The sequence below is a fragment of the Equus quagga genome, chromosome 3 (assembly GCF_021613505.1).
Source record: "Equus quagga isolate Etosha38 chromosome 3, UCLA_HA_Equagga_1.0, whole genome shotgun sequence".
Classification (NCBI taxonomy): Eukaryota; Metazoa; Chordata; class Mammalia; order Perissodactyla; family Equidae; genus Equus; species Equus quagga.
In genome coordinates this window covers 153,110,242-153,137,438 of record NC_060269.1, presented here as the reverse complement: position 1 = coordinate 153,137,438, position 27,197 = coordinate 153,110,242, and the positions used below count along the sequence as shown (strand labels likewise).

Genomic DNA, 27,197 nt, shown 5'->3' with positions numbered 1-27,197 from the left:
ACCACCATTCTACTTTCTGTATCCATGAGTCTGGTGTTTTAGATTCCACATATAAGTGAGATCATACAGTATTTGTCTTTTTCTGTCTTATTTCACTTAGCCTAGTGCCTTTAAGCTCCATCCATGTTGTCTCAAATGGCAGGATTTCCTTCTTTTTGTGGCTGAATAATATTCCTCGGGGGCTTGGGGTTTGTATATACACACACTACATTTTCTTTATCCATTTATCCATTGATGGACACCTAGGTTATTTCCCTGTCTTGGCTACTATAAATAATTCTGCTATGAACATAGAGGTGCAGATAACTTTTTGAGTTTTGGTGTTTTTGTTTTCTTCGCATAAATACCCAGAAGTGGAATTGCTGGATCATATGGCAGTTCTGCTTTTAATTTTTTGAGGAACCGCCATACTGTTTTCCATAGTGGCTGCACCAGTTTATATTCCATCCAACAGTGCACCTGGGTTCCCTTTTCTCCACATCCTTGCCAACACTTGTTATTTCTTGTCTTTTTGATAATAGCCATTCTAACAGGGGTGAGGTGATAGCTCATTGTGGTTTTGATTTGCGTTTCCCTGATGATTAGTGATGTTGAGCACCTTTTCTTGTACCTGTTGCTCCTCTGTATGTCTTCTTTAGAAAAATATCTGTTCAGATCCTCTGCCCATTTTTTTTTATTTTTTTTAAGATTTTATTTTTTTCCTTTTTCTCCCCAAAGCCCCCCAGTACATAGTTGTATATTCTTCATTGTGGGTCCTTCTAGTTGTGGCATGTGGGACGCTGCCTCAGCGTGGTTTAGTGAGCAGTGCCACGTCTGCACCCAGGATTCGAACCAACAAAACACTGGGCCGCCTGCAGCAGAGCACGTAAACTTAACCACTCGGCCACGGGGCCAGCCCCCTTTGCCCATTTTTTAATCGGGTTGTTTATTTTTTTGCTATGGAGTTCTATGAGTTATTTATATATTTGCATATTAACCCCTTATGAGATATGTGACTTTCTAATATTTTTTCCCACTCAGTAGGTCGCCTTTTCATTTTCTTGATTTCTTTGCTGTGCAGAAGCTTTTTAGTTTGATGTAGTCCCACTTATTGATTTGTTTTGTTGCCTGTGCTTTTAGTGTGAAATCTAAAAAATCATCACCAAGACCCACGTCAAGGAACTTTTCCCCTCTGTTTTCTTCTGGGAGATTTATGGTTTCAGGTTTTATGCTTAAATCTTGAATCCATTTCAAGTTAGTTTTTGTGAATGGTGTATCACAAAAGGGGGTCTGGTTTCATTCTTCTGCATGTGAATATCCAGTTTTCCCAGTACCATTTATTGAAGAGACTGTCTTTTCTCCATTGAGTCTTCTTGGCCCTGGTTTTTATCCTTGATCTCTTCTCTCTTCTCCTCTCTCTCCCTCTCTCTCCCTCCCCCTCTGTCTCCTTCTGTCTCTGTGTCTCTCTGACTTGCTTCCCTCTCTCCCTCAGTACGCTCGTCCCCTTTGTAACCACTTCAGTTTTTGCTGCAGAGATGACTCTTGAAACTATCTGCATAGTCCTCTCACTCCATTGTCTTGTCAGCCTCAGTCTGTCATTTCCATCTTCCTAGACATGTGACTTGGTGTCTTGCCAACACCTCAAATTTATGCTCAAAATTGAACTCACCACCTGGCATAGCTGTTTTTCTCCAGTTTTCTCTTCTTGCCAACTTTATCAGCATTTGCCCTCAGAGATGTTCAAACCTGAGCATTGCCATCAACTCCTTCCCCCAGCCCAGTGAGCCGTCTCACTTCCTAGACTCTCTGTTGACTTCTTCTCTCTGTTTATAGGGACACTGCCCTCCAAAGGCCAGGTGAACTTTCCAAACAGCCTTCCAACAGCAACAGCAGCCCCAGGTGGTGGTCATTTGCTCTGCCTGGCCCCCTGCTTAGCCTTTTCCTTGAGTTTTATGATTCAATCCTTATTGCAGCCCTGTGAGCAGCTACTGCTCTTAATTCCATTTTACAGATAAGGAAACTGAGACCCCAGGTAATGGACGGCCAGAGACATCAAGTAGTAAATGGTAGAACCATGATCTGATTTCAGAGCCTGCAGTGACGCTCAGTCACCTGGAACCAGCTCTGACCATGATTTCCTGACACCTGTTCAGTAAAACCCCACATTCCTGGTGTCTCATTCCCCATGCTCCTGGCCTGGCTCTAGTATTCCTTCCGGGCAGTACCTGCCTCTGCCCTCGTGTCCATTGACCCCACAAAGAGCTCTTGCAGTAATGCAGGGCACAGAGAAGGACCAGGCCAGGGCTGGGTTGGCTGGAGGTGGGCACCGCTCACCATGAAGCAGCCCGAGAGAACCCTGGAAATGGGGCTAGAGACAGGACAAGCATTTGAAATCTCCTCGTTGGGATTTTTTTCTGATGCCCTGCTTTTGTTGACTCTCGTCCTTTGTCTCAGGTCATAGGTGTAACCAGTCATGAAGCAGTGAGGAGAAGTCTGTAGTCTGTTTTTGCCTGTGTTAGGACCCTTTTACGTTTGGGATGTGTTGAAACTCAAATCAGAAGTAAGATTTTGACTCTCCAGCACTGATGCTAGGAGACCAGGATACAGGGGACAGGTTGCCCTTGGCCAGCTCCCATCCATGCCTTGTCTTGCTGCCTCCCCTGTTGTGCTTTGCACTGTACACATCTCTGTGTTCTTGGGATGGGGGCCAGCTCATGTGAAGCCATGGCAGGGTGGAGAGAGAAGCATGTTGAGCTGACTTTGTGCCTATCCGAAGGAGAGGATAGAATGATATCATTAATTCCCAGAGGGGATTTTTCTAGGCCCTGAAAAGGATGCTGTGGAGAGACTTGAGGGCAGAGTCCATCTGGGTTGCTGCTGGTATGCCTGTGCTGAGTGTGGGTGGCTGACCGTGTGGCTGCGCCGCTCCAGGATGCTCATGTGAGTGTGAAGGCCGCTTGGCCCTTGGCTCTTGGTAGCTTGCAGAGCATGAGGTGGGGACCGATGTGGAGCACTGATTGCTCTTCTTTCTTCTTTCGTGATGGTTCACGTGATGTCTTGTAGTTTCTGCCCCTGAGTTCTTGGCAAGCTAAGGAGCCATTTATTGTGGCAGGAGTGGGGTGTGGTAAGGGCCCTGCTGTCTCCCTCGTGCAGCTTTGGCTCAGTCTTCTGGAGGCCCCATTGTCCTGGTTGCAGTGACCTGTGGCACCACGTGTTGGCCACTTCCTTCTCGGTGCAGCTGCATCCACTGTCACAGCACAAGGGAGACCCTTGGCTCAGAGCTCCTGGAGAACCTGGTAATATCAGTGAGGGAAAGATGTGGGAGAATAAGAAGGTTAGCTTCCTTGGCTGCTCCATTAAATAAGCAGAATATCTGTTATTTTGCTTAGAAAAGTTAGAATTTTCTAAGTGCCATGTGCTTTGAATATGTAAGTGTAGGAAAGAACCGTGTGTTTATCTTTTTTATGTGAAATCTTCTTGTAGCTACAAAGTGTTGGACCACGAGCAACAAGGAGATTTCCCCTTAATCAGTTTTACTCTTGGTTTGTTTCTAGGAATGTTCCGGAGAATCACAGCAGCTGCCTCTAGACTCTTCACTGCTGACGGCGCCGATAGCAGTTTCTACGGCCTGGAGAGCTTGAATGCGCGGGTGCGCTCCATGGTCCCCACACACCCGGCCCTGGTGCTGCTCTGGTGTCAGATCCTGCTGCTTGTCAGCCACACTGACTACCGCTGGTGGGCAGAGGTGCAGCAGACCCCCAAGTACGTCCCATGCTCCTTGGGTGGCCCAGAAGGCCAGCCCAGGGCTATGTGCTGAGACTCTCAGCAGCTTGAGGTTTGGCCCCATTTTCATGAGGTTTTGTAGAGATTCTGCAGATTAATCTTTCTTTCATGGACATATATTGTAAGGAAAAAATATGGTCTGACTAAAGGCATTCAAAATAGCCGCTGCTTTTTAAATGTGATGTCTTTGACAAGTTCTTTGATACTGTTCCATCTTGTGGGTCATTCTTGTCATGCTGTGTCCCTCCTGCTAGGTTCTTGTCCTTAAATTGATTCCAGAGCCAGACACGTTGCAATGGCTTAACTATATTGTAAGTTAAATATGGTTCTGTTTATTCTTAGATATTGAAGTAATTATTTAGCAGCATTTTAAAACTGCTTGGAAATACCTTATTTTTTTTTTTTTATCATTTGAAAAGACTTAAGTATCTGATTGCACTTGGCCCTCTTTTTGTAAAAAGTTTTTAGGTTTAAGCCTCAATTTCTAGGCACTCACTAACTCAGACATTTGTACATGTGTGGAAATAAAAGCTTTGATACCCACCTCCCCCCAGCTGAGTTCTCAGTGCAGTGTTTCTGGAAAGCTCAAGAACCCATGGCAAGGAGAGAAAGCTCTGGAAATAAGAGACTGCAGGGGTTGCAGCATTAAGGTCAACTCCTCTCTTGTCAGTGTGGAAAGATTGAGCTGTGTGAGGCTGTGGGTCCTTTTTGGGCCAGTCTGTTGCTTTCAGCTGGAAAATCCAATGTTAGCAGATGTTATTAAACATCTGCCCTGTGCTTTGTGTTGTGGGACATGCAAAGGAAAAATAATGGCTGTTTCCTGCCCTCAGAGTGCTTACAGTTGAGTTGGGGAAAACAGACCAGTGAAAACGTTTGAAATACTTATAAATTACTGATAAGTAATATAGGAGTCAGGAACAGAAAATCAGTGTCTTCTGCTTTACTGCTTCTTAAATGTGCACATAAATCAACTGGGGAGCTTATTAAAATCAGATTCTGATTCAGGAAATTGCTAGTGAGGCCTGGGACTCTGCATTTCTGCCAGGCTCCCACATGGTGCCCATGCCCTGGTCCATGGAGCATGCTCTGAGCAACAAGGCCCTGAGTCCTTGAGGAGTGTGCCTCAGAGCCACCAGGGGGCCTGTTCCAAGGACCAAGATTGTACTCCAGCCCATGGCCAGACGTAATGGCTGGGCATTTTAGGAATTGGTTTCCTGGGCTCTTGTGTTTTTACGGGCACCTCAGGAGACTGCCATGGGCACCTAAGGTTGAGTCATACTGGGCAAGGAAGGCTTGGTGGGGTGGGGCTTGAGTTAGCTGTGAGTGCTAGCAGATGTTGGGTGGGCAGACAGAGGTGAGCAGGCATCCACCACCCAAATGGGCACCTGCCCCAGTGAACCCCACCTCCTCCTCCCCCTCCCCTTACCTCTTCCCCCTTCCCCTCTCCCCGTCTCTTCCTCTTCCTTCTTCCTTTTCCTCCTCTTCCCTTACCTCTTCCCCTGCTCCTCTTCCTTTCTTCCTCTTCTCCTCCACCTCCTCTTCCCTCTTTCCTCCTCTTCCTCTTCCCTAGTTCCTCTTTCTTCCTCCTCCCTCACCTCCTCACTTCCCTCCTCCTCCTCTCCCTTCTTCTCTCCTCTTCCTCCTCTTTGAGAGATGGTGGGTGGTGAGAGCAGAAGCTGAACTGGAGCAGGTTCAAGAGGAAGTCAGAGGGTCGACCCCAGTCTGAAGAGGAGGAAGCAGTCAGACTCACCCAAATGGAGGGGGCCTCCATGGAAGTACTCACCTGGACTCTCCAGAAATGTCAGGCAGTGTCATAAAGACAAAGAACTGTTTGCTTAGATGAAAAAAACCCAGAAGAGACAGGACAGACAAATGCAATTTTATGATCCTTGATTGTGTTTTGGGTCTGGGGGATAAAACAGCTGGAAAGGACATTATTGGGATAATGGGGGAAATTTGAATGTGAGCTCTATGTAACCTGTTGTGTGTGTGTCTTGTGGTTTTGAGTAATACTTAGGGGACACCTGCTGAAGTATTTAGGGGCTGAAGTGTCTTAACCTGCAGATTACTCTCAAAGGCGCAAGCAGAAAAAAGTGCGTGTGTGTAGAGTCTTTGTGTGCATGTACGTAGAGTGTGCATGCATGTGTGTAGAATGTGCGTTTGTGTAGGATGCGTGTGTAGAGTGCATTGTGCATGTGCGCAGTGTGTGTGTAGAATGTGCGTTTGTGTAGGATGCGTGTGTAGAGTGCATTGTGCATGTGCGCAGTGTGTAGAATGTGTGTTTGTGTAGGATGCGTGTGTAGAGTGCATTGTGCATGTGCGCAGTGTGTGCTTAGGGTGTGTCACAAGCACGAAAGTGGCGATATATTAGTGGAGTCTAGGTGAAGAGTATATGACTGGTCGTTGAATTATTCTTTCAGTTTTTCTATTGGTTTGAAAGTTTTCAAAATTAAAGTTAAGAAAAAAGATTATGGAAAAAGACATTTTAGGCAGCAACTCTAGACACTTCTTAGGAGGAGCTTTGCTCTACAGGGGAATAGAGGCGTGGGAAATGGGGTCATGAGAGTTTCTAGATGAGAGAAATCATGGTATAGGTGATTATGTTGAGAAGCCAGAGCTGGGGGATTGAATGAAGAATATGCAGATTAGGACCTGATGAATGAGGGGCACAAGCCACCCACACGGGGTTGGCAGGCAGATCGAGCTCCCACTTTGGGAAAGGGAAACCCATGGGTCGTTTTGATTGACAGTGCAATTTCAGTGCATGCACACGGAGGAAGGAGAGTCACAAGACTTATTACTTACAGATCCCAGAACAGGGTGTGGGGTGGGGTATAACATGCAGATGATGAGCCAGCAGGAGACAGAAAGCAGGGTAGCAAGTACCTGTTATTTATAAGGTGTTTGGGGCGGAGGTCACTAACTCTTCGTGGGCTCAGCTCTTAAGTGGTCATTTTTAAAGGTGCCCCAGGAAAAGCAAAACGGGAACTTACAGTGGGCACCTTAGCTAAGCTCAGGGCCTTCTCTAAACGTCCAGACTCAGTGCGAGCAGGTTATACTCTGAGATGCCGAGGCAGCAACTCCGAATGGTGGCTTTCTCATCACAGTGATCCCTTACAGACGAGAGGGTTATCCTAGAGTTGGCAAGAGCGGATGGGATCTAGGGCACAGACACTGGCTTTATTATGTTGATTTAGTTTTTGTTAGCTTTTTAGGGTAGAACATACAGTTTCTTGATTTCCCTCCAGATATTAGTAGAGATGGGAAATCCGTTGCTTCTCTGTTCTTTGCTCGGTAATCGCCTCCTCAGGGAAGCCTTCCTGACTTCTCTTTGATCTGTGAAGTCTCACTATCTGCTCCACCCCAGTCTTTGTCTCTCCTTTGTGGCAAATGTCAAGGCTGTAATTTATTTGTGTGATCATTTGGTTAACGTCTGTCTTTCCCTCTAGACCATAAGCCCCATGAGGGCTCCCACTGTCTTCCCAGCACTAACGTGAGCTAGTGATTTAATTACCTTCATAGTAATAGAAACAATGATAATATATTAGTAAAGACGTTTTACATATAGATTGCTACCACGTCTATGGCGTTAAGCGCCAGATACTGTTCTAAGGGCTTTCTGTCATAATAAGTTATCAAAACCTCCAGTAGTACACGCACACCATAGATGAGGAAACGTCCTTTCCGAGGGAAGTTAAATAACATCACAAGTTAATAACGTGTATGTGCACATGCTCCCCCAACTCTACTCTTTTCAGCTGTTACAGCTTATACTATCCTTCCTAATGATACTGTATTTTGTTGCTTTAGCATGATTTTACCACTCTCTTTCTTCCTTGATTGGGCAGGTAGGCTATTTCTAAACCTTTTTACAGCTATATATGGAGTACCTTTGTCTCTTAAATACATCTGTCTACACACACACACAGAAATCTTGGTTCTTGTTCTTTTCTGGTATATTTTTAGAATATTTTTCCAACAAGAGATATTATTAGATTCAAGGATAATACCTATTTTGTGATTAGTCAGTTTCCCCATTACCCAGCTCTTATTGAACTAGTAATTTCAATCATTTTAGTAGTATGCTATCTATAGTGAAATATCACATAATTGTTAATATTTGTTTCTGTTTTTTTTCTATTTTTGTTCTATTTTCTAGTTTATTTTAAAATTTTTGTGACTATTTTAATACTAATTAAAATCTTTTGTATAGTAAAATGTATATACAATAAAATGCACTTCTTTTAACTGTCCAGCTAAGTGAGTTTTGACAAATATATACACCAGAATTAGGACATAATGAAGTCTGTGATTTCCCTTGGTTAATACTTAGGAGTGGAATTGTGGAGTTACGTGGTAAGGATATGTTTAGCTTTAAAAGAAACCGCCAAACTGTTTTCCGAGTGATTGTACGAAAGACAGTGTATGAGAGTTCTCATTGCTCCAGATCCCAACCACCGCTTGGTAATACAAGTGCTTTTAATTTTAGCCGTTCTCGTGGGGGTGTAGTGGTGCTTTGTTGTGGTTTTAATTTGCATTTCTCTGATGCTAATAATGTTGAGGATGTTTTCATGTTCTTATTGTTCATTCATCTGTCTTCTCTTGTGAAGTATGTTTTCAAATATTTTTACCAATTTTTAAAATTTGGCCATTCGTTGTCTTGTTATTGAGTTGCGATTCTTTATATATTCTGGGTGTAAGTCCTTTGTCAGATACGTTGTAAATGTTTTCTCTCATTCTGTGCCTTGCCTTTTTGTTTTCTTAATGGTTTCTTTCAAAGAGCAGAAGTTTTAAATTTTTATGAAATCCAGTTTGTCGATATTTTCTATTTCATTCTTTTTCTGTCCAATCTAAGAAATCTTTGGCTACCTTAAGATCATGAAGATTTTCTCCTATGGTTTGTTCTGGAACTTTTCATAGCTTTAGTTTTTACCATTTTGAGTTAACTTTTGTGTATGACAGAACGTAGGGATAAAGAATCATTTTCCCCCCATATTATAGTTCTTTTAGTATTATTTGTTAAAATGGCTGGCCTTTCTCTTTTGAATTACCTTGGCACTTTTCTCAACAATCAATTGAATCTATTTGTGTGAGCCTTTTTCTGGACTCACTGTTAATTTCCATCTCTCTATCTATCTGTCTGTCATGTTAATGCCATTAATGCTTAATTACTTCAGCTGCATAGCAAATCTCAGGCAGTGTAAGTTTTCCAACTTTGTTCTTCATTTTCAAAATAGTTTTGGCTCTTTTAGGTTCTTTGTATTTCCAGATCTATATTTTAGAATCAGGTTGTAAATGTCTACAAAAAAGCCTGCTGGGATTTTGATTGGGATTACAGTGAGTCTGTAGATTAATTTGGAGAGATTTGCCATCTAACTAATATTGAGTCTTCCAGCCTTTGACGTGGTCTATCTCGCCATTTGTTTAGGTCTTCTCTAATTTGCCACAACATCTTATAGTTTTTAGTGTACAAGTAAATTTATAAAATTTGCAAAATTTATAAAAAATCAATTTGCCCCTAAGTGTGTCATGTTTTAGAATGCTATTTTAAATGATACTTTAATAAGTATTTCGTTTTCCCATGGTGTGTTGCTAGTGTATAGAAATGCACTTGGCTTTTATATATTGACCTCATATCATAAGATCATGCTAAACTCAGTCGTTCCTGTACCCTTTTTGTGGGTACCCCTTAGGGTTTTCTGCATATGTGAGCACAGCATCTATGGATGAAGACCCTTTACATCTTTCTTTTCCATCCATATGCCCCTTGTTTTTGTTTTCTGCCTCAGGATGCTGACCGAGCCCTCCAGGATGGGGCTGGCCTTCTGTCTGTGTGTTTCTCTTAGGGTCCACAGATGTCTCTTCCTTAATTGTTCTTGGAATGTTTTACTTCAGGGAACTTTCCTGTTTGGTCTTTAGTTGGGGGGAAAAGATGGACTTTTCTTGATAGCATTTAGGACACAGAAACTGCAGAGGTTATGAATTGCAAACATTTCACTTAACTTTTTAAAAAAGCTGATTTAGTCATTGGACTTAAATGCTTGAAAAATCCAAACAGTCTTGAAAGCTGATTAGTGTCAGAAGCTGCAGTTTCCCCTTTTGCTCCAGGAACATTGTACGTGGAGCATCTCCCGTGGCCTGGGCGGCTTCCAGCCAGCCGGGTGTGTGGGAAGAGTCCCTGTTGTGGCCCGCCATGCTCCATCTGTGCCTTTCTGTATGTGTTTTGGTTCTTTTTGTGTTGGTAGGAATTTAACCTACCAAGTTATTCTCCATCAACTCTGGGATGCCCCTGTTCAGACTACCCACTCCTTTTCTGACATGTGTACCTTTGTTTAGTCTGATGTTATATCAGAAACCTTTGGATCTAGGAATTGTGTCCCTGGGATTGGAATAACAGAAATACTTGAATAGACAGTCGGTGTTTAAAAGAAACGAACCAAAATCAAATATAGTCTAGAATTTGACAGGTGTCCCCATTGAGCTGTTTGAGGGCAAACTACAGTTTTTCATAAATGTAGATGGTTTACTCTGTGACAATTTTTCTTGACACTGCCTGACTCAGTTTCCCTTTTTATAACATTTTGTATTGTCCCCCTCTATTATCCTGAAATAAAATTAATGGATTCTATAATCTATCTATACTTAAATTTCATAAAAATATAATGTCTTAATGCTAATATAAAGGTAAAAATTAAAAGAAAAAAGTACATAGTAAGTATTTTAGTGCCCAAGTGCTTAAAGTACCCCTATGTTAGAAGGAAAAACACTCCCACACATGTCCAAAACACCCCTAGCGAGCAGAGCTGTTCCTGTTTAAACCTCTGTTCTAGGGTAGTGTTTCTCCAGCTGTGTTGTAGACGTGTCTTTTTGTTTCCAAAAGATAATAAAAATGAATTACTAAAAGTACAAAATATGAAATACAAGCCATTATTTTTTATTGTAGACTCAGCCGTTAGGGAACCACTCTGTCAGATTGTTACAGAAGACTCCTGCTGGGCTTGGGGCAGGCTGGCTCACCAGTGAGCCCAGCTCCTGGCCACACTGGGCAGCACTGTTCCAGGAAGCACCCACGGCCACAACAGCAGGGTTTGCTCTTGTCTGCTTCTTATTTTCAGGACTGTGTCATCATAGGCTTATGATTTGCTCTCGGTCTGTCCCATGTTTAGTGGATTGTTAGGGTCCTGCACGTGCTATGGCACTGGGGATGTGATGTGGTGATCACTTCCCATCCACCTATTCTGAGGCCTACATGTGCAGTCATCCCAGATTTGGGACGTTCGTTTGCCGTCACTGTCTTGCAGCTCCTCTCCTGAGGTTTTGGTGTCTTGCCATGCTGCAAAAATTGGGACTCAGTTTGGGTTGACATTGGCCCTTCTTTATGTCTACTGCTAATACTTGAATTGGAAACTCTGCCCCTTCTCTTGCAGAAGCTCTTTCCCCTACAGCTGTGCTATTGCACATGCACAATTGCAGCTTCAATGTCAGTCACATTGGGGCTGACTGAGAAAGGGAAGGAGTGTGCTTGGAGGTGACAGGCTCTGTAAAGTGAGTTTTCTTCCTCCTTTATTGCTGGTCAAATGCTAGATATTTTCATTAAGGATTATAGTTTGGAGTTTGTTTTCCCCTTCCTACCCTTCTAGCCTTTTCTCTGAGAAGGGGAAGATTTTGTGTTAGTTTTTTAGTTGACATATAATTTACAATACAGTAAAATGCACTCTTTTGTACCAGATATAGTCAGGTAACCACCACCACAATCAAGATAGAGAACAGTACCATCACTTCAAAAGAGTGCCCTCGTGTCCCTTTGCGGTCACCCCACGCCCCTTCCCACATGCCAGGAGCCATGGATCCATGTTCTATCCCTAGTGTCTAGCCTACTGCAGGGTGCCGTATAAATGGGATCATGCAGTATGTAGCCTTTGAGCCTGGCTTCTTTCACGTAGCACAGTATATTTCAAGTTCCTTCATGGTCTTCTGTCAGTAGTTTGTTCCTCTGGTTGCTGAGTAGTATTCCATTTATGGATATACCACAATTTGCTTGTCCATTCACTAGTTGAAATAGAGAAATGGTAGCTTAAAAAATGTCTTAATCCGTAGAATTTTTTGTATCAGTTCTTTTCTAAATCTTGAGGTGTTACCGGAAAAGTTGACACATTTCAGAATGTTCTTGCCCTGATGTGATCTCTGTCTCCACTAAGCCTGAGCAGAGATGTGCAGGCTCTTTGCTGCCGAGGGGACTATACTGTCCTAGGTCAGACCCTGAAGTCAGAGGGACTGTTTGCAAGTGTGACAACAATTGTGTTTTAAGTTTTGTGGCTAGAAATGAGAATCTCAGGGTTTATAATTCCCATCAACTGAGAAAGAAAAAAGGCCAACTGAGAAGAAGTAAATATGAAGTGAAATATTCACTTCACTAATGGGGAATTAATTTTGCATAAATGCTTTTAAACAAGGTTTCCGTAATAGCATATACACTGTGGCCACATTTAGCGTTGTAACGTTTCATTGGTAATTGAATAGTAAAATATGAAAGTGTAAAGGCTTTCTTTCTGGCACTTGGCAGCTTTCATGGCAGACTAAAACTGGGAATTCCAAAAGCAGTTGCTACATTATCAGACATCACCAGTAAGAGATCTGAACTAAGAGTGCTCATTGAATGCACAGCTAGCTTTGTGGTAGATTTTGCTTTTCATTCAAGCATTTTAACTTTCTGTTTGTTAAATCCTGTTTTCTTTAGTTTTCTATAGTGCATCCTCATACCTCAGGAATAGATAAGTAAGCGTATATATTACACATATATCATTCTGATGTGGCAATATGTAAAATGACTGTTTTAGGACTAAACATAGTCATCTGTAGTATTTTGAAAATAAGCTTGCTGCCATCCCAGAAACGTCAGTGCATCTGTTCCTCCTTCTAGACGACGCAGTCTGTCCAGCACAAAGTCCCTCTGTCCCCAGATGTCTGGAGAAGAGGAGGATTCCGATTTGGCAGCCAAACTTGGAATGTGCAATAGAGAAATAGTACGAAGAGGAGCTCTCATTCTCTTCTGCGATTATGTTGTAAGTTTGTAAAAGCGAGTAATGGCGGGGTGGGGGACTAGAAACACCCTGTGTAGAGGATGCTTCCATAGGCCGTCTGAAAGCCAGATTGACTTCCCACTTTCCCACCACTCCATCAAAACGGGAAAACCAAAATTAATGTTTAATCCTGTCTAACAGATGATTTTATGATTAGAAACCGGACTTGGCCCACTGGTCACTGGTTTTTGAGTTTGTCTGTAAAAGGTTTCCTTTGGCTGTCACTTGTTCAACACACATTGAGTGACTGCTCTGGGCTATTCATAGTGCTGGCGTTGTTGTATCAAGAGAAGCGATGGAATAATAATAATGAAAGCAAGCGAAGAGTGTTGGTTAGAGTGGGGTTCTGATTTTAAATTTTTTAAAATTAATCTGTGAAAAAGGTATTAGATGTTCACTGCTGTGTTTTAAAATAGATGCCTATTTGAATGCCATTCTTTTTTTCAAAAATAGCTTTTGTGGAGTTTTTTACCATAAAACTAGCATCACATTTAACATAGAAAATGTACAAAATCCAAGTAAGTAAAAAGAAGAAATCTTTTGTAATTGTATTGCTCACAGAGAACCTGTTGTTGAGACCGGCCCCGTGGCTGAGTGGTTAAGTTCTCGCGCTCCCCTTCAGTGGCCCAGGGTTTCACTGATTCGGATTCTGGGCGCGGATATGGGACCCTCGTCAGGTCATGTTGAGGTGGCGTCCCACATAGCACAACCAGAGGCAATCACAACTAGAATATACAACTATGTACCGGGGAGGTTTGGGAAGAAGAAGAAGAAGAAGAAGAAAAGATTGGCAACAGATGGTGCCAATCTTAAACAAAAAAAAAAAAGAGAGAGAACCTCTTGTTCCATTTTGGCTGGGGTTTAGTACTTTTTCTATACCAATATAAAAGTACATGCATTTCTCTGGTACAAACATGGTATCATGAACATACTGCTATCACGTAGCAAAATGTTGTTAAGCGTTTTGGTGGTTTTTCTACTTTTCATTTTGTTTCTTCAGTTTTGTTGAGATATAATCGACATATAACGTTGTGTAAGTTTAAGGTGTATGACATAATGATTTGTTAAACATTCTGAGCAGACTTCAACTGAAGCAAATGTTATCATTTTTTGTTGTGCTAGCACTTTATTCATATTCATTTTTTGCTTTACGTTCTTGATGTTGAAATAGTTTTTCTATCTTGTTTCACTTTTGAGAAATAATATAATTATATAATGCTGATTTTCACAGAAATGTAAGAAATGTAAGAAAGATATTAATTTTATGTTAATACTATCAAATCATCCCACATGGAAAATATTCCTCACTGAACAGATGTCAAAGAATTGGTCACATTTTGTAATTTCTGTCTAGAAGGATTATGAATTAAGATGAAAAGGCAACATGTGTATTTAAAAATGGTTATCTTCGTATTTCCTTATAAACCTTAAGTGAAATTTCTTCACTTAAGATCCATGTAATGTGTGGTCCATTCATATTTTGGACTCAGGAATTCTGTGAAAACTGACAGTTAAGTGATTTCTTTTTTTTCCACTGACCTGTCACAAAATTGGAGAAAGAATAACTGGAGAACATCCGTGAGTAGGGAGACTGATGCCTGGAGCGTCACTTGTTCTCGTGTGTTCTGGCTCTGGGACGGTCACCTGTGAGGGCGGCGCCACACTGCTCCCACTGTCCCACTGCCTTGGGGTCTCACCAGGCAGGCAGTGGTGGCCCTGGGCTCTGCTCCTTTCCTCCTCTGGCCTTTGGCCGTTGGCTGGTGCCCTTTGGGGCTGGCCTGCTGGGTCACATTTCCCTGGTGGGGTGTGACTTCCAACAGCCTCAGCCACAATATGTGCTTGGAGGTGACAGGCTCTGTAAAGTGAGTTTTCTTCCTCCTTTATTGCTGGTCAAGAGCTAGATTTTCACTGAGGATTATAATTTGGAATTTGTTTTCCCCTTCCTACCCCCTTGGCCTTTTCTCTGGCATGAATATCTGTTCTCTCCTTGACTACTTGAAAATGTGTCTTTCATTGTCTTTTTCCTCAGTGCCAGAACCTACATGACTCAGAGCACTTAACGTGGCTCATTGTGAATCATGTTCAAGATCTGATCAGTCTGTCCCATGAGCCTCCCGTGCAGGATTTTATTAGTGCGGTTCATCGGAATTCTGCTGCCAGTGGCCTTTTCATCCAGGCCATTCAGTCTCGTTGTGAAAATCTTTCCACTGTAAGTCTCCTGGGTGCCAGCTGTTGCCAGTCACAGTTTTCTCTGCCTGAAAAATGGAGTATTGGGATTTTTAAACTGCTAATTTCCAATTGGCAAAATACTCTGCTCTTGTTTCTTTCCTTCTCTCAAATGTCAGCCCACCACTCTGAAGAAAACTCTTCAGTGTTTGGAAGGGATCCACCTCAGCCAGTCGGGTGCTGTGCTGATGCTGTATGTGGACAAGCTTTTGTGTACTCCGCTCCGTGTGCTGGCTCGCATGGTTGACACCCTTGCTTGTCGCCGGGTAGAAATGCTTTTGGCTGCAAATTTACAGGTACTGAAAAAAACACTTACATTGATTTTTATTGAAAACTAAGCAGGGCAAGCAAAACATTTGGCTGTTTTTTCCCTCTACAGGCATATTCTTCATGTGGCCACTGAGAGAAACGTGTATAACATGTCTAAACTGGTCATTCCTTGTATGTCTGATATGAGTGCTTCTTGTGCTTTCTTCTAGTCTGCCTTTGCTATGATAAGCTGTCCCCGTCAGTTTATCCTTTGTAAAGGAGCACAAGGTTATTTTGATCCCTTATGTTTTACAAACCCACTGATGTGTTCTTGTCTACTTCAGAGCAATATGGCCCAGCTGCCAGTGGAAGAACTCAACAGAATCCAGGAATACCTTCAGAACAGTGGGTTAGCCCAGAGGTAATGCTGGAGCCAGGTGTTCCTGGATTTGGGGTATAAAGACTTAGATTTGTAAGGGAATAAAGTCGTAGGACAAGAGATTGATGTGCTTTATAGATGGGTTTATAAGGAGTAAAGAACAACTGGCAGGCTGACCTCTACGCATTACAGAGGGATGCCTGCAGTCCTGTGGGCGGCTGAGCGGTGGCAGGGGTTCAGAGTGCCTCTGTTCATGCCTGGTGACGATTGGGACTACAAGTTAGCAGCTTTATCTTAGCAAAATCAAAGCATATAACCTAATTGTTAAATAAGAGTTGGCAGGTCTGAAAGACATTACCCAGTTCTTCACGTGTAAGAATTATATCTGCTTCTTGTTAAAATGTTATCTCTTTATAGCTATTTATTACCTAATTTTGTTTGCAAACTCTTTTAGAAGCCTTTATCAGAAATCATGACATCTATTATATATTTCCATGATTGCAGAATAAATTAAGAGAAGTTTTTACCTTTTTTCCTCTACATACTGTGCTGTGACTTCAATCTTTTTTTTTAAAGATGGTAAGGCAGACTTTATTCAGGGAACTACTACAGTAGGGTTTTACAGTAGAGGAGAGAATGAGCTCAGCTCTGAATGCGGCATAGACGCGTGGAGATTTATAGCCAAGGAGCAGGGTGGGGCCAGTGGACAGAAAATTCCTATGGGGAAACTTGAGGGGTAAGGGAGATTCTGGCTAAACCAACTAGACAGGATTTTGCTATAGGCAGGCCAGGGCAATAAGATATGGAGAGTAGCGGACGAGGAATTTGATCAGATAGTAAGGGTGGGGCCAGTTTCCGCTAAACTGACCCAGAAGGATTCTTGCTAAAATGACTGAGTGGACCAAGGACAGAGTCCAAGGGCAAGGCCTACTCAAAAAGAGTTCTCAGAGAAGGTTGGCTGCAGTGTGGTCAAAGGAGAGAGTCTTTGTCACATAGAAGTCCTAATAGCCCCACGTTTTTCTTATTGTGGGTCACATTTTCCTGATTGTCTTATATTTTAAAAATTTATATGTTTGACGGGTATAAATAGGAGAGACTGAAGTAGATAACGTTTGCCCAGAAGAGCTCTGGCTCCTTCTGTCCCACTAGGACGTGGGGTCATCTCTTTGGTGGGCTCCAGAGCTGAGATGGATAGGGCTGGGCTGCACACTTCAGCTGTGACTTCAATCTTAAGAGAAGCTTATCAATGGTGTCTTTTGTTGGGAAGGGGCAGCACACGATTTTGAGTGACTTTTCAGTATGCCAGGCTGAATTATGTTATAACTTGCTTTATGAAGTTGTCATTCTCATAGCAGATGGTGGGAAGTCGAACTGTTTTTATTTTTTGACCCTAGACTTTGTATTTGGCCCAGATGAGGAAGATTATAGGTATCTTGTACCAGATGAAAAAATGACCATAAATTAGTATATAATCTTTTTGGGAGATTAAATAGGTTTCCTGCACTTGGGTATAGAATAGATGATCACTTTGCATTTATAGAGAATGCTTTTATTAGCTATCATACTGTGTATTGCCTGGTGCAGTGTTTGAGCATAAATGAAATTTCTGGAAAATATTTATGAGGCATAAACTGTGGTTATTAAGAGTAAACTAGGGCCTGAGTTCACTTTGAATGTTGCTGAGAAGTAGCTCTGAAGAGGTGGCTTGAGATACATTGCCTCTCACTTTGAGAAGCTACTGTGTCTCTTCCCTGTGGAGCTGTGCTCTAACCCACGTGTGATTGTATTCCAGACACCAAAGGCTCTACTCCCTGCTGGACAGGCTTCGTCTCGCCACTGCACCAGGATCATGTGGCCCTTCTCCTCCGGTCACATCCCACCCGCTGGACGGGGATGGACCCCTGGCTCTGGAGACAGTTAATCCAGACAAAGTAAGTGACACACAGGGCCACTCCAGGTACTAAGTACCTCTCTCCGCCTGCGGCAAATCCAGAGTGTGCAGCAGGGTGGCTCAGGAGGCAGAACGTCCTGGCACTCTGTGCAGCTCCCGAGAGCTCGTGGCCTGCCTTGTTTCTTTCCAGCACTGGGCAGGGTCACCTCATGACAGGATGCATGAGGTCCAGCAGGGGCATGGGTTGAGAAAGGAAATGCTGACCTGGGACACTCGTGGTGGGTAGTTAATGGGAAGATCAGGAGCTGGGTGGCCATGGCCTGCACTCACGATTGCACAGGCCTTCAAGCACATGTCCGCTTGGCCTGTCTCCCTCTCCTTACGCCTGCTGACCTCCTGCATATTGACCCCATCTCTCCAAGGGCCCTGGCTGTTATCATCCTCAGCACTCACACCTCAGAGCTGGGGACCATTTAGGACTTTGGTATAACCTTGATACTCTTGTTTCCTGGAGAGAGTTCAGTTTAAATATGAACTTGGAGTTCAGAAACCAGCAGTCCAGGCATAGAATAGCAAAGTTCAGGCCTCTGTTCTCAGGCTTGATTTCCTAAGTGCCTCTGCTGTGCTGGCTCTGTGGGGAGAGGAGCAAAGCAGACACCCCAGTAGAAGGTGACGGGTGCGATGCCAGATGAGGGTGAAGGTGCAGAGGAGGGCCCGCTATCCTCAGCAGAGTTTGAAGGGCAGTCGGACATTCGCCAGGTGAGGGGAGAGGGAGAAGGCATCTGTAAAGTAACAGCGAGTCCAAAGGACAGCCTTCAGAGCATTTCCTGTGATGTGGTGAGCAGCCCGCACGCCCAGCCACAGTTCAGTTTTGCCAAAGCTGCATTCATAGTCCAGGGGCCACTTGTCCTTTGGTCTGGAGCCACAGGATGTGAGGGGCAGTAGGCAAAGAGACAACACATTTCTAGAAGTGTCAAAGCGCCGTGAAAGCTCTGCCCAATTATTCTGTTACCTACCTTTTTCTTCTCCCCAGGACTGGTACATACGCCTAGTCAAATCCCAGTGCTGGACTAGGTCAGATTCCGCACTGCTGGAAGGGGCAGAGCTGGTGAATCGGCTTCCTCCCGGGGACATGAGTGCATTCATGATGAACTCGGTATGGCGGAGAGAGCGGGAGGCCAGGGAAACCCTGTCTTTCTTTTGTTGCTTTCCTGTTTGATTTGTTTCATTGTAATGCAACCCACTGTTGACATGTACCACTCACCTTTCTGCCTTAATGGCAGAGACCCTAATCCAGACAGACAGGATGAGGGGAGACTGCTGCAGACAAGACAGGACGTTATTTCAGCCACATTAGAACCCAAAAGGACACGTGTTGTGTTTACTTCAACATTTCATGCTTTTAAAGAAAATAGGTTCTCTTAGATTATAGTCACTTCTGATTGCTGGTTCTCATGGTCATGAGGAAACATTCGCATGGTGTCATCATGCATGATTTAACTGACTCTCTCCTGATATTCTGGAAATTGATCTTTAGTAAACCCCCTTTCTAGATGTAATGAGGTCCTCCTGCCCCACCACAGGTAGTGAGGTCCCCCTCCCCCTACTTCCTAGAGTAAGGTCTCCCACCCCCTCACTAGATGTGATGAGGTCCCACATCCCCACCCTTGATCTTGTGCAGGCAAGCCGTGCAGAGCCGACCCAGGAGGCCCTTGCAAAGCTTCCTTGTCCTTGTCCTCACTTCTTGGGCAGGTCCTGTGAGGAGTGGAACCCCCCCTTTTCGGTACTGTCCAGCTATAGATGTAGCGGGTTCCTTTTCAGACCTACTGGGATGAGCAGTCAACTAAACCTTGAGGCGTTTTAGCACTGTCTTGATATGTACCAAGTGGTAATGAAGAAGCAGCAGATAGCTGGGGTGATGGCAAGGTGAATTAGGGGGCAAGAAAGAACGTGCCAGGTGTAGATGAAGAGAGACTCCAAGTGGAGACAACACAGAAGTACCTATTCTTCATCAATTTGAACATAAGAACTATGTTAAAAAAAAACAGGAGAATTGGCTCAAAATCAGTTTGCTAAAATCATTTTAAGACCCATTCAGTGAAAGCTGATTTGCTGAATGATCAATTTGCTTATGACCAATTTATTGAATTTTCCAAATTCACTAATTGGATTTTTAACCCCTTTAAAGTTCTGGCTGTAACAGAAAGGTTTAATTTTGGTCACTGATGATGGCATATACATTTCTGAATATTAATTAAGATTGATATTCTCCCTGAAAATTTACCCAAAAAAATTCTTAAATGGTTTTGAAAAGTTGGCAAAACACAGTACAAATTGAAACATGATCTACGAAATGCTGTTTTTCCAACCAAAATTGTGGCATTTATTTGGCTACTTGGATTTCCCTAGCTGCTTGTGAATATAACTTACCTTTTTCAAACTTTGGGAATGTTTTGTGTTTCACTGATTCCTTAGGTGGCATTTCAACTCAATTTTGTATTTTTATCAATTAAGATTTTGTCATATTAAATTTTTGATTTCAAATCCATCTGAAGGCATAAAAAATAAAAACATTTCTTTAAAATTAAAGTACCCAGAAGAGACCAGAAATATATTTCACTGAGCATATGATCAATGGTGTTGTTCATTTATTTATATCAGAAGTAGAATATTCTTTAACATATTTTTTATCGTATGGTAATCTTGTTATCTCAGAAATGTTTGCAATATCCTTTCTTCTGTAGTGTTTTTCTTGCCTAATTGAAAGCTTATAATTGTTGTTGTTGAACCTTTAATGCCTAGGAGTTCAACTTAAGCCTCTTAGCCCCATGCTTGGGCCTGGGCATGCGTGAAATTTCTGGAGGCCAGAAGAGTCCCCTATTTGAAGCTGCTCGAGTGGTAACTCTGGACCGTGTGACCAGCATGGTTCAGCAGCTGCCTCCTGTCCATCAAGTTTTCCAACCATTCCTACCCGTGGAGCCCAGTACCTACTGGGGCAAAGTGAATGATCTATTTGGTAATTAAAATAAAAACTTCTTTTATTTTTTTAAAAAATGCTGCAGAGCCAGTACAGTGCTTTGCACCAAGTAAAGATTCAGGAAATTCTGTTGTTCTAATAAATGGAAAGCAATTACAGAGGTAACTGAGAAATGACACTGGGGTCCCTAGCTCTGCATGTCTCTTGCTGTGTCTGCTACTTTGCTATTTGTTGACATAGTCCGGGCTTCAAGCCCTCAGGAGTGCTAGGATAGACCTGGGGGGCAGTGCAAGACTTGGGTGTCTGTGCAGATATGCTTCTGAGGAGCGATGTCTTTGGCTCCCATCAGATTCTCAGAGAATTGCCTGACTGCCTTTCTAAGGTCATGAGCCTCTGCTAGAGTCGTGTCCACCCATTCAGATCTTCTGTTTCAGGGGATGCTGTATTGTATCGGTCTCTGACCACTCTGGCCCGAGCACTGGCCCAGTACCTGCTGGTGTTCTCCAAACTGCCCAGCCACTTGCACCTTCCTCCTGAGAAGGAGAAGGACACTGTGAAGTTTGTGGTCATGACACTCGAGGTAAGAGGCAGCTTGGGAACTCAGTGTTTCTGTGCAGAGGGAGGTGTGACTGGCACTGTCAACCGAGAGCTGTGCACAGTCTGGCGTGCTCTTCACCTCCTTCTGACAGTAACTACTTGCCAGGTGTCATGTCCATCCCTTCCTCTCCTGAGTGCTTCCATACCCCTTACCACACCAGTTCCTCACAGTCACCTCGTGAGATTGGGAACACAGCACTAACTGTCCCTACTGCACAGCTGAGGAAGGGAGGTTGGGAAGAGCCAGGCCTGGGACCGAGGCTCCCTTGCAGCCAGCTTCACCCCTCCTGTGTCTGGGGAGCAGGCTTAGGGGAGAGGGTATCTATCATAGAGGAGGGCCAGGCAGGGAGAAACGTCAGGCAGAGAGAGGCAAGGGTGATTAGAGAGATGAGGAAAAACCTTTCGGGGATCTCCCAAATATAGCATGGCAAGTCATCACATGCTTAATGTTAATCTATTTCCTTGATTCTAAGATGCCTTTGATTTTGGGACAGATCATCCATTAAATTCTTTCTTTTTTTTTCCTGAGCTAGCATCTGTGCCAATCTTCCTCTATTTTTTGGGTCAGCACCACAGTATGGCCACCGACAAGCAGTGTAGGTCTGTGCCTGGGAACTGAACCTGGGCTGCCAAAGCAGAGCATGCTGAACTTAACCACTAGGCTACAGGGCCAGCCCCTAAAATTTTTTTAATGTGTACATATTCTGAATGGATTGGCTTTCCATACGACTTCTGGAAAACAGAGTCTGACCTGCATCCTTAAAGAGTCAGAGGGTCAGAGCTACATTGACCAGCCTAAGCGAGGACACAGCTGATTCAGCATCAACTTCACCTGCCACTTCACAGCAGCGAGAGAGAAGTGTTGGGAGGGCATTCATGCAGTCGCTCATGAAAGGATGAGCAAGCACTTAGGTGGAGCCAGGCCAAGTCAGATAGCCGTGACCCATGTCCTGCAGGTTTCAGTGTAGTGGGGAGGCTGGCAAGAGAACATATGGTTAGAGTACAGTGATTGCTCTGAGCTCTTTCCTGTGCCTGCTGTGTGCAGGATGAAATGCTTCACTTGCATCATCTTATTCAGATCTCACTCCAACCCTGTGAGGGCTCTGTTATTCCCATTTTACAGATGAGGAAAGCAGGGCTTAGAGAGATTTGGTCTGGGCCAAATTCACCCCCTAGGAAGTAGTCAGTCAGCATTTGAACCCAAGTCTGGCTGTCTTCAGAATCCGTTCTCTCAAATTCAGCCTCTGTGGCTGCGGCAGAGGGAAGGCCTGGGCTGTGGAGCCCCAAGGAAGAGTCTGACCTGGAGGTGTTGTGGCCAAGGAAGGATTTCTAGAGGAGCTCACAGAGCTGAAGGATAAAGGGGCAGCAAGATCAGGGTGGGCGTTCTGGCAGAGAGGGGAGCCCCCGGCACTTTGGGGAGTGGGTACTTGAAGTTAAGGGAGTGGGGACCTCTGGAAGGGCAGGGTCCTTGGGACCTGCCAGCCTCTCGAGCTTTGGACAGTTCATTGACAGCCGAGAGTTGTCTGCTTGCCTGACAGCCCCCGCAAAAAGAAGAAAGCATGGGTCTGGGCCTTCTTTAACACAGCCCTTCCTCTTCAGGCCCTGTCATGGCATTTGATGCACGAGCAGATCCCGCTGAGTCTGGATCTCCAGGCGGGCCTGGACTGCTGCTGCCTGGCTCTGCAGCTGCCTGGCCTCTGGAGTGTGCTCTCCTCCCCAGAGATGGTGACCCACGCCTGCTCCCTCATTCACTGTGTCCGGTTCCTCCTGGAAGCCAGTGAGTCCGTGACCATGACGGGCCTCTGTCCCTTGTCACTTGAACCAGTAATCAGCTCCACAAATGTAGTCACATACATTTATTTTGTGCTTCCTGTTTGCCAGGTACTAAGTTAGGAATTGGCGGGGTGAAGAGGTGGATAAAATATGGGCCTTGCCTTAATCTCTGGTATCTTGGAGTCTACACTAGAATTTAACTTGAATTTGCTTTTGTAGTCATTTTGTTTAGATTTTGGAGTTCCAGCTTTCATAAAAAATACTTCTAAGTTTATGTCCCTTTAATCTCTGACCCTAGTGGACTGTTTCATGCTTTTAGTCCTAAATGATTGTAAGATTAATAAGATTACATTCAAAAGATTACTTGTTTTCTGTTAGAGTTGAAATGTTTGTTTCTATACTGCATTGTAATACTAATATATTAAAATAAAAGTGATTTATTCTTTTCAAGGGACAATGTCCTCAACAAGGGTCATTAGGCAAAATTTTTTAAAAATTTGACACTATAGTTTACATATTAGAGGGTGTTTTGAAGTTTTGTATTTTTAAATTAAACATTGTGGAGTGGTGTTTTGAAGTCTCACTGTTTAAATTGTTTTCATCTGTGCATTTGTAGTTAACTTCAAAATGAAGATCCAGGGAGTAATTTTTCAAAGCCCAACTTCTTGGGGGTTGTAGTGATGCCTTTAGCAGTAATGAGTCATGAACTGTCTGATAAAAACCTTCAGGGTTAGAGGTGGCAACCAGAAGACAGTGGAGGGACTTAGAATCTGAATGTCGAAGTCCCAGTCCTGTTGCATTTCAGATTAACCCAGAGATTGATACCTGAGTCTAGTATTGTCTGAAATTGATTCTAGCAAATCTAGACCTCGTTTGACATAGTCTCTCGCTTCAAAATGTTATGAGGGTGCATGAATGTGAAAATTTGAATAAAAAGGAATGGTAAGAGTGTTTGGAAATTCTTCTTTTTGTTCTGTTATGATTTTAGTTGTGGTGCAGCCTGGGGACCAGCTTCTTAGTCCAGAAAGAAGGACGAACACCCCAAAGGCTGCCAGAGAGGACGAAGTAGATTCAAATACACTAAGTAAGTCTCAAGACTCGTTTTTTTCTTACCTGGTTTCTTTGAGGGGCTTGAAATTCATTCACAAAAGACACTTTTAAAGTGGCGAATGTGGACGCTTCAAAGCTTGCTTTAACTTAGCTTGTTCTGTTGCTTGTCCCTAAATTTCAGGGCAAGTTGAGCCGTGTACATGCTCTTTCCTTTGCTTGTGCACTCTGCCCCTATTCGTCTGACTCTCTTTGACCCTCCAAACGCAGCTGGGCTGTCACTCCTGGGGAATCCTCCCGCATCACCGTTCTTCTGGAACACTGAGTTTGCACCCCTCCTCTGGAAAGGCCCTCCTTTCCTTCCATCCTAGCGCTTGGATCCTCTGTGGCACTTCCTGCTTTCTGTGTCTTCCACCTCAGACTCCGAGCCGCTCGAGGGCAAGGAGCGTGTTTTCCTTCTCCCTGTTCTCCGTATTATAAGTGATTAACAATGTTTGTTGAGTAGTGAAGGAATAAATAGAAAAACTGAAGAACTTGAAGTTAGTGGAAATACACACATGAATATTAGGTAACCTGGGTGTCTATTTCAGCCATTTGTTTTGGTGGATTTTTAAATGAAAATTACTGCTCTTCTTAAAAAACAAAAACGATCCGCATCCCATTCATTTAAGCCTGTTCTAGACTTCGGCATGCACCGTGGTCTTTCATGTAGTTTGTCCTAATTCAGGTGTTTTAGTCTGAAAATGGTAGTGAGGCAAAACTTCTTGGCCAAGTGACTCCTTGTTGTCACCAAGGACCTCCAGGCCGTATTGCCCTTTATCCAAAGGAATGCCAACCTGCACCCTGTCCCACAGTGATGGGAAGCGAATGCCCCACCTGGCAGTTCTTGGCTGTCTGTGTTATGCAACGCTCTTACTTGGGATACTGGAGTCTTACCCGTGCCCTCTTGGCTTAAGAAACATGCCTTTTTCGTATCAGGTACATAATGTTTTGTATCTTTTTTTGCCAGCTTTAGTGCAATCCCAATTAGTGATAGAGAGTTTTCCTGTGGTTAGTACTAAGCATAGTAATTTTTCTTCTGGTTACCTGCTCAAGGTTTTATAATTTTGTAACCATTCACAAGCCATGGTGTTTCATTACACAGCCAAGCTCTTCTCTAAGTGTTTATCTCAAAACTCTGTGGTTCTGTCAGCCCTTATGTGATTTCATGATTTCTTGCTGTTGCCTGAGGGATGTGCACTCACTCACTTCCCTGCTTGGCTCCCTTCTAGCCGAGTTGCCTTAGCAAGTTTTCTATCCTGTGCTTCTGCAGTGACGCTAAGAACAGACTAACCTTATAGGGTTGGTGTAAGGATTAAGTAAATTAATCCAAGTAAAGCACTCAGAACAGGTGTCAGGCCTGTTTTAAGTGCTCAGCAAATGTTACCGTTATTTTAGTTATAATTTGAATTTCCATTCCTCTGAAGATAGTTCAGGCGTTTCAAGGAGTTGCGTCAGAGCAGGCAGAGCCATTGGCTGAAGTGTATTTAGTTTGGGTTAATTGTGCTCATTCTCCATGGCCCTTTTGAGGCCAGTTAATTTCATCGTTGCCAGGGGAAGAAGTTTGCTTCTTTATCACCTCAATAAGATGATACCTCTTAAAGATTGTCCAATAAATAAGATTAAAGTCACCCTCATTTCTCTTAGCTTGGGGCTTGCTTCCTTACATCCAATAAGAATTCCTTCTCTAGATGAGGAAGTTCCCTAGACTTTGAGTCTCAGGGACCATGGGTAATATCCATCCACAACCCTAAACATTTATCAGCTCAACAAATAATTCTTTGGCACATACCCTCTGCCAGACTCAAAGTGAGTCCGAAGCAGCCCCTGACCTCGAGGTGCTGTGCGTCTCACCTGAGGGTGTGGCGTTTGCCTCAGCATTCTGCCTCAGGAGTTCTCGGGTAGGATGCAGCGTCCTGTCAGAAGCCCCCTGCCACCCATGAGAACCCCTGATCTTGAGGAAGCAATGAATGGGAGATTCCAGCATGGTTCTTTGCATGCCAACTCAGGGACGAGCACACGGTCCTGGGAGAACCAGAGAAAGTCAGAACACAGGGTGGCGTCCTGAGGGATGCGTGAAGCTGAGGGGCTGCACGTTTGCTCCTGGATGTGAGCTGGCCAGTGCTGGCTGCATTGTGCACGGGGGGTGGAAGGGCTGGGACTGGAGGCAGGAGACCAGGTTCAAGATGATTGCAACAATCCTGGCACGTAGATAGAGATAAAGGAGGTGAATCTGTAGGCCTTCAGCGACCAGCTGGAAGTCTAGGGGAGGCCCACATTTCTGGCTTGAGTGATGGTAGTAAGGCTGTGCCTGCTGCACTGGGATGCTGGGAAAATCAGGAGGAGAGGTGGCGGCTTTGGGGTGTGTTTGACAAAACAGTTCTCTCTTAACCATGGTGTTTGTTTAGACCCTAAGTATATCACTGCAGCCTGTGGGATGGTGGCAGAAATGGTGGAGTCTTTGCCATCCGTGTTGGCCTTGGGTCATAAAAGGAATAGCAACACTCCAGCGTTTCTCACGTCGGTGCTCAAGAACATCATCATCAGCCTGGCTCGCTTACCCCTCGTCAACAGCTACACACGCGTCCCTCCCCTGGTGAGTCTGGTCATTCCTTTGCAGAAGACCAAAATAACCAAGATGCCCAGGCAACCCCCTGGACTGGAGACTCCCAGAGGATGAGACCAGATCTTGACTGCTCAGATGCTTCCTTGTGGTGGCCAGAGCCTTTGGTTGCATGTAGCCGTGACACTTTGTCTAGTTCATCAGGCGTGCTGTATAGTGGTAGTTAGTAGAAATACTGGATTTTCTAAAATGCGGTGAGGCATTACATCAAGAAATAAGATTTCATCTCCCACTAATAGACACTTAATGTTGGATGTGATTCTACATTAATTAGACTAATTTGTTTAATGATAGAGACCATAAATTATATCCCCTCAAGTGAGTATTTTCCTTTGAAAGAAGTAACCTTTGGAGATTATTCATGTATTTTGGCATAATCACTTTTGCAACTCCTCTTTTCACATTGTCTTCAGAATCAATTTCAAGGAGGCATCATTATTCAGGACTCTTGTTTCAGATAACACAAAGAGCTCAGGTGAGCAGGGTGAGGGTTGATGGAGGCTCGACTGATCTCTCCCAGGGGAAATTGCATCACACACACACACACACACACA

At 43.8% G+C, this 27,197-nt stretch overlaps 1 protein-coding gene across 3 annotated transcripts in view; it reads left to right on the top strand.

The window, feature by feature from the left end:
- The window catches only part of HTT (huntingtin), a 163,458-nt gene that overhangs the window by 115,420 nt on the left and 20,841 nt on the right, over positions 1-27,197 (top strand). For all 3 annotated transcript variants that reach the window (XM_046656987.1, XM_046656986.1, XM_046656989.1), the window contains 12 exons: positions 3,534-3,741; positions 12,683-12,824; positions 14,872-15,051; positions 15,188-15,364; positions 15,662-15,738; positions 17,489-17,627; positions 18,621-18,743; positions 20,390-20,603; positions 20,999-21,144; positions 22,761-22,938; positions 23,923-24,018; positions 26,429-26,616. In XM_046656987.1, coding sequence (XP_046512943.1) covers positions 3,534-3,741; positions 12,683-12,824; positions 14,872-15,051; positions 15,188-15,364; positions 15,662-15,738; positions 17,489-17,627; positions 18,621-18,743; positions 20,390-20,603; positions 20,999-21,144; positions 22,761-22,938; positions 23,923-24,018; positions 26,429-26,616 — 1,868 coding nt within the window. The remainder of the gene's footprint in view (positions 1-3,533; positions 3,742-12,682; positions 12,825-14,871; positions 15,052-15,187; positions 15,365-15,661; positions 15,739-17,488; positions 17,628-18,620; positions 18,744-20,389; positions 20,604-20,998; positions 21,145-22,760; positions 22,939-23,922; positions 24,019-26,428; positions 26,617-27,197) is intronic.